Here is a 6949-nt window from a genome sequence, read left to right as displayed (position 1 = left end):
GCTTTTTACGGCTACAGAAAGTGACAACTGTATGTTGGTTTTATGATGTACGTAGCATTGATATATATTGTGAGATAATAATTTAAAAAAAAATGTGTTTACTGTTAACATAGAGGGATCGGTAGGCTATACTTACACTGTGTAAAATTTTTGTATTATCATTACTCTTGTTTTCTCTCACTATGTTGTATATGTTAAATGCTGTAAAACATGTATAAGGTTGTTGGGGGGGGGGGGAGGTGCTGTACTCTCAACAAGGGTTAAAAGTCAAAGCTCCCAAGTCCCTTTTATAGGCCAACAGCAGATGAGCTAGACTGTTGACTTTGTTCTGTTTGCCTCTTGCAACATTTTGTTCCGACTGACTGTCCTCGTTCACTCGCATGAGACAGCAGCTCGTTCGGTGTAAACAGACCTTGAGGTAAGACTGGAAAACGTTGTCATAATCCGAGAACTCAAAATATACCGTAGTCCTCGTTTATGTTGTTTTACTACGTGCAGTGGTTGAAGATGAACTCGAAGCTGCTGCTGGCGTTGTGTGCGCTGAGTAACTGCGGTGTCCACGCATGCCCACGTCAGTGCTCCTGTGCAGGCGCCAAGGTGGAGTGCGATGATGTTTTGACCATGACCTCGTTCCCGCTAGATGGTTTACCGCCCAACACCGCTGTGTTGTCCATCTGGTCCTCCCAGATCTCTTCTTTAGAAGCCAGGCATTTCAATCCTGTGCCCTTTCTGAACCGGCTTCAGCTATATGCCAGCAAGTTGGACAAGCTTCCTTCGGATCTCCTGCGGAATGCTTCCCGGCTGAACTCATTGGATCTCACGGGGAATCAGCTTGTACGTCTTCCTCCGGGGGTCTTCAGCCAGAAGTCACTCCGCAACTTGGTCCTCAAAAACAATCGAATAGAACAAGCGGAAGCCGGGTGGTTTGACGATAACAACACCCTTATCTGGTTGGACTTGTCCGGGAATCGTTTATCCGAGATCCCGGCGCCTTTGCTTCAGAAGCTAAAACATCTGGAACATCTTGACTTGAGCGACAACAAACTGGAAGATCTGCAACCAGATGCCCTGATGAACCTGCACCATCTGGACATTCTCAACCTTGCTGGGAACAAACTAAGCACCCTGACGCCGACGGCCTTCAGCCACAACCCGAAACTCTCACGTCTGTTTCTACAAGAGAATCAACTCGGAGACCTTCCGCCATCCCTCCTCTCAGGTCTGCAGCACCTTCAGATGCTTCTTCTCAACCAGAACCAGCTGCCATATCTTCCCAGTGGCCTGCTGGATGGCAGGAACTCTTCGTTCCAGCTGGTCCTAGCAACAAACCCATGGGTGTGCGAGGGGAAAATAGAGTATCTGTGGAGGTGGCTTAAGGAACATCCTCAGAATGTCTTTTATTTGGAGGAGGTGACATGCGCTGGGCCGGAAGCTCTCAAAAACCGACAAGTGGCGTCTTTAACTGAAAGTGAACTTGGTCTGGTTAGATAAGATGATTCCAGGGAAGAGAACAATACTCATCTAGAATGTAAAAATGGTGTTGATTTGATTGAATTGTAATCATTTTTCTGGCTACTATCAACTGCAATGAAACAAGCAGAAGACCAATAAGAATAAAACTGGCATTGTCTGTGTTTTTAGGTTTGGTTTTGCTTCATTTTTTTTCCCCTGTGTCTGTTTTTTCACATCACGTCTACTCGTTAAAATAATCGTTTCCACCTGTTCTCGTCAGCCCCGTTCCTTGGGTCTACCAATCAGCTCCCTCCAGCCACTCGTGTCCTGTGCAGGTGCTGCTCGTTTTATCGTCAATTTGCTTGTATTTAAGGCCCCGTTCAGACGGAAGCAAAGCCGGCTTCGTTCCTCAAACAAATCTCGAAGCACACAGAAGCGTTTCAAGACTTGCGTGTGTCCAAAAGAAGACGCTGAGGACATTTAACGGCTGTAATGTATGTGCCGAGTCTGGAGTGGCGCTGTTGCGCAACCACAGGGAGTTAACGGAAAGCGCAGAAGAAGAATCAGCGAAGAAGACGAATACTTTTTTTTTTCTAACTTTATTGCAATCTACAGAACAAACATGAAAAAGACGAACATAGGAGAAGTGACAATGGCGGGTGATTCAAGTACAACACCGCTTGTTGAACGTGGGAATATAGAAGCAAAATATTACGACATGGCTATCCGCCATTGTTGTTGACAGACTGACGGTTCGCGCGCAGTCACGCGAGAATTGCCGCATACGTGGTCTGGTGTCCAGACGGACGCGTTTTGAAATCTTTCCATTCTGGAGCCCGCTTTCAAAAGTGATCTCTTTCAAACTCCGAAACAGCGCCATCGAGTGGACGAACGGCCTAAACGGTAAGAAACTTGTGAGGATACATTGAAACTGGCTTTCGTGTGGACAGGGCTGAAGTTCCTGGTTTTGTTCAATTTTTGACAGTTCAGTGTTGTCATTGGTCTTGTTGCCATGTTATGTTTTCTTTTGTGGTAACATTTTTGTGTCCTTTGTGCATACAGAATACTACGTTAGTCTGGCTAATGTGTTATTTTCCAGTCAAATGTATATGGCCAAAAACAACCAGTATGTGACAAAAAATACAATTGAAAAAAAATATTTAAGGACCTTGCAATGAATCAAATATTTCTCCTGGTTTTCATTGCTTGCAGCATTGTATGTCCTGTTGTTTTAATGATGTTGAGTGTGTGTGGGAGTGTGTGGGCTGAATCTTCCAGCTGACCTCTACTGCAATTTTTTTCCCCCTGCATTCATTCTTTAGATTTCTCCTGCCATCACTAACTATATGAAACCTCTGCATAGGTAGTAATTTCTATTGAGGATAAAATACGGTCTCCTGCTCAGGCCCTCACTTATGAAAATGAAACATCATTCATCAAAGAAAAAAACTGAGGAAAACAACTTGATTTTGATATACTGGCCAAGGCAGAGCACGGCTTTGAATGCTACGAGCTAAATGTTGATGAAGGGGCTCGGGGACTGCGTTTAGTGTGAAAGCAAACATGCACACTAGGGCTGGGAATCTTTTGACTGTCTCACGATTTGATTCGGATTTTTGGGTCTGCGATTCGATTCAGAACGATTTTATATTAAAAATGATTTGATTGCCAATGATTTCTGCATCAATTTATAGATATGCAAAGAATTGTCATGATCTACTACAGTCTGACTCGCTAATGCTAATTAGCGCGCTACACGTAGCACTTTTATCACTCAAACGACTATTCATACAAAACGCTTCAGGAAGAGAAGCATCTTAACATCCTACACTGCAAAAAAAAATTTTTTTATTTTTTTTTGGAATAACTTTAATCATGACTTTTTGCTTCTATGTGGCTACAACTTAACAGTGTATCGGAACGTGCGGAACCACGCTGCCCCTAAGTGGCCAAATTGTGTACAACATGAACAGTGCTCCCAATAAAGGCACACGCAAAGACAGTAAAACATAATTGGAATAAAATCGATTTTGGGACATTTAAAATCGATTCTGAATCATACTAAATGAGAATCGATTTATTTTGGCACACCTCCATGGTGGCGAAAATGCTGCGAGGCAAAGCATTTCATCTCCAGGCTTAAGAGTGAGCAGGCTGGTAAGACGAAATGACAAAGAAACCTTTTCTCTTGACATTTTACCGCAGCGCTGCCTTTATAGATGACTGACTGCCATGGGAATGCAAAAGGTCAGAATTTCAAACCTCGCTGGCCCGTCTTGTGATATGACTGATGAATGACTTTTCAGAGTGTATTTTATCCTAAAGGTAAACAATATGTTTTAAAATGTCAGCACACATCTTAGCGCATATATATTTTAAATGAAAGCCCTAAACAAGTGCTTATTATTTTTGTCTTAATGCACCCCTCTTCCACTTAGAAATCACTGCACCACTTAAGATCACAATTGAACATAGCAAGCGCTTTTTTCTGTCACCCCTGGGCCATGCCAATATGCTCTACATTTGAATTTAAAAACTATCAAACAAAAGTCAATTTTTTTTGTTGTTACTTTATTGCAATTCACTGAACAAACATGGCAACTGTAAAGTTATTCTTTGCAGGTATGAAAACAACATAGGAAGATTGCCAGAAGGAACATTGTGTACGGATCCAATACAAATATGATTTAACATCACAAAAGTAAAAGGATCGATCAACAAAAGAATTACAAAAGCATCAATAATAGGGAATTACTATTATTATTAGCGACCATGCACTAGTCTCCCTTTCCCTACAAGTTGATTATACCTTTAAACCACCACCTACATGGCGTTTTAACATCTCACTACTAAACGACGCAGAATTTGACAAAATTATAAGAAAAGAATGGGCGGACTTTTTGGAAATAAATGACTCTCCAGACCTATCTCCAGCTCTTCTCTGGGAAACCGGGAAAGCAGTAATTAGAGGTAAAATTATATCATATTCATCTTATAAAAAGAAACAGGATCAAAAATTAGAAAAAGACTTGGAAGATAAAATTAAACAACTGACGGATGAGTACGCAATAAACCCAAATAACCAAATATGGACTGACTTACAAAATACAAAAATACAGTTAGACGATATGTTAACTAAAAAGACAGAGTTTATAATACAACAATTGAGATACAACAACTTTGAATATAATAACAAATCAGGTAAATTTCTTGCAAACCAACTTCAACGTAATCGGGAAAAATCGCTTATAACGGCTATTAAAGGTACAACTGGTGAATGTACACAATCACCAGAAGAAATTAATCAAATTTTTTATAATTATTATCACAACTTATACTCAGAAACTAATAAACCTAACTCAGAGCATATTGAGGCATTCCTCAGTAGCTTAAGTATACCTCAGGTAACTACTGAATATAAAGATATGTTAGATGCACCACTTACTATAAACGAGTTGTACAGTGCTCTAGATAGTATGCCAAATGGCAAAGCACCCGGCCCGGATGGTTATCCGGCTATATTTCTAAAGCACTTCTGGTCAATGCTTGCTCCACTATTCTTAAGAGTAGTAACAGAAATTAAAACTAATGGTCACATACGCCCACACATGAATACAGCAGCAATTAAACTTTTATTAAAGCCAGAAAAAGACCCCACCCTTCCATCAAGTTACCGTCCGATTTCACTAATTAACACTGATATTAAAATTATCACTAAGGCTTTTACATCTAGATTAGAAACAGTAATCCCGACAATCATTCATAGCGACCAAACAGGCTTTATTAAAGAGCGTCACTCTACTAATAATATTAGAAGGCTCTTTAACCTTATTAGTATGTCACAGCGGCATGATAAAAAGGCAGTTATTATATCATTGGATGCAGAAAAAGCTTTTGATAAAGTTAACTGGTCCTTCCTCTTTGCTGTTTTAAATAAATTTGGCTTTGGGAAGTCATTTATTCACTGGGTGTCAGTATTATATGATTCTCCTAAAGCTACTGTTACTACTAATGGGATTATATCTAAGAGTTTTACTCTACAGAGAGGCACAAGACAGGGATGCCCACTGTCGCCTTTATTATTTGCAATATTTATTGAACCGCTTGCATTAGCCATACGCCAGGAAAGAATGATTCAAGGAATTCACTCTGGGGTAACAGAACATAAAATTAATCTATATGCCGATGATATTTTACTTTATTTAGAAAAGCCTGCTATTTCATTAGGGGAAGTATTTAACTTAATAACTAAATTCTCACAGTTATCAGACTATTCTATTAACTGGACAAAATCAACACTTCTACCTATTACAGAAAATTCATGGAACCCTGCAAGCCAGGACCCATACTACTCATTTCCTATAGGTAATTTAAAATACTTAGGCATAAAAATCTCACCTAAATTAACTGATTTAGTTCATTTAAATTTCACTCCACTTCTGGATAGCATTTATAGTGACTTGGAGCGCTGGAATAATCTTCCTATTTCTCTAATAGGACGAATAGCCACTATTAAAATGAAAGTTTTACCCAAAATAAACTATTTTTTCTCAATGATTCCATTTAAACCTACGGCTAACTGGTTCCAGTTGTTGGACTCAGCCGTTACAAAATTTTACTGGAAAAAAAAAAGAAGCAAAGATTAGTCTATCTACTCTTCAGAAAAATAAATCCAAAGGAGGTCTAGAGGCACCAAATTTATAAAATTATATAGCCAACCAGCTACAATATATTATTTTATGGGCACAACCCAATAGAGATACTAACTGTTGGCTGGAACTAGAACAGAAGGATTGTAATAACCTCAGACTCCTAGATTTACTCTTTATTACAACATCGATTAAGCGCCATAACTGCTTTAAAAATCCAATGATTTCCGCCACCCTGACTGCCTGGTGGAAGGCACTAGAAATGACAAAAGCCAAAGTGGAGCCCAGCGGGCTTTCTCCCCTATGGCATAACCCCGACTTTCAAATTAACAACCAATCGTTTTATTTGAATGTGTGGGAGCAGAAAGGAATTACACATCTCCACCATCTCTTCTCAGATAATATGTTTATATCATATACATCCTTGCTCCAAAAATATAAAATAAAAAACGGAAACTTTTTACATTATTTGCAAGTTAAAAGTATGATAAAGAAACAAATTCCAACACTCCAGGGTACGCTCCAACCGCCTGTTTTAGCTAAAGATATTACCAAGCTTTCTCCGACAACAACAAAAAAACTCTCAAAAATATATAAGTTACTTTCATATACTGATAAAACGTCTTTACCCATCTCAAAATGGGAAACAGACTTGTCTATAGCTCCGGAATCTGTCTTTTGGATTCAAGTTTGTGAAAATGTTTTTAAAATGACAAAACACACAAATTTACAACTTATCCAATATAAAATTATTCACAGAACATACATTACTCAATATATGATGAAGAAAATGGGACTCTCAGACTCCGACATTTGTCTCCAGTGTTTACAAAACACTACAGACACTT

General features: G+C 39.3%; 1 protein-coding gene across 3 annotated transcripts; it reads left to right on the top strand.

Moving 5' to 3' along the window:
* Positions 1–255: 255 nt before the first annotated feature.
* LOC147158438 (uncharacterized) lies at positions 256–1640 on the top strand. 3 transcript variants are annotated; one of them, XM_086061229.1, is made up of 3 exons: positions 256–418; positions 499–597; positions 688–1640. In XM_086061229.1, the coding sequence occupies exons 2-3, from the start codon at positions 508–510 to the stop codon at positions 1489–1491; spliced, it is 894 nt and encodes a 297-aa protein (XP_085917355.1). In that variant the 5' UTR covers positions 256–418; positions 499–507; the 3' UTR covers positions 1492–1640. The 3 variants fall into 3 exon arrangements, with proteins under 3 accessions (XP_085917355.1, XP_085917353.1, XP_085917354.1); XM_086061227.1 differs by having other exon boundaries at positions 499–1640; XM_086061228.1 differs by lacking the exon at positions 256–418 and having other exon boundaries at positions 425–597.
* The last annotated feature ends 5309 nt before the right edge of the window (positions 1641–6949 follow it).

This window comes from Leptonotus elevatus, chromosome 18, assembly GCF_054856555.1.
Source record: "Leptonotus elevatus isolate MCC_2025b chromosome 18, RoL_Lele_1.0, whole genome shotgun sequence".
NCBI lineage: Eukaryota > Metazoa > Chordata > Actinopteri > Syngnathiformes > Syngnathidae > Leptonotus > Leptonotus elevatus.
Note: the sequence above shows the minus strand (reverse complement) of the source record. Positions and strands in the feature narration are given on the sequence as shown.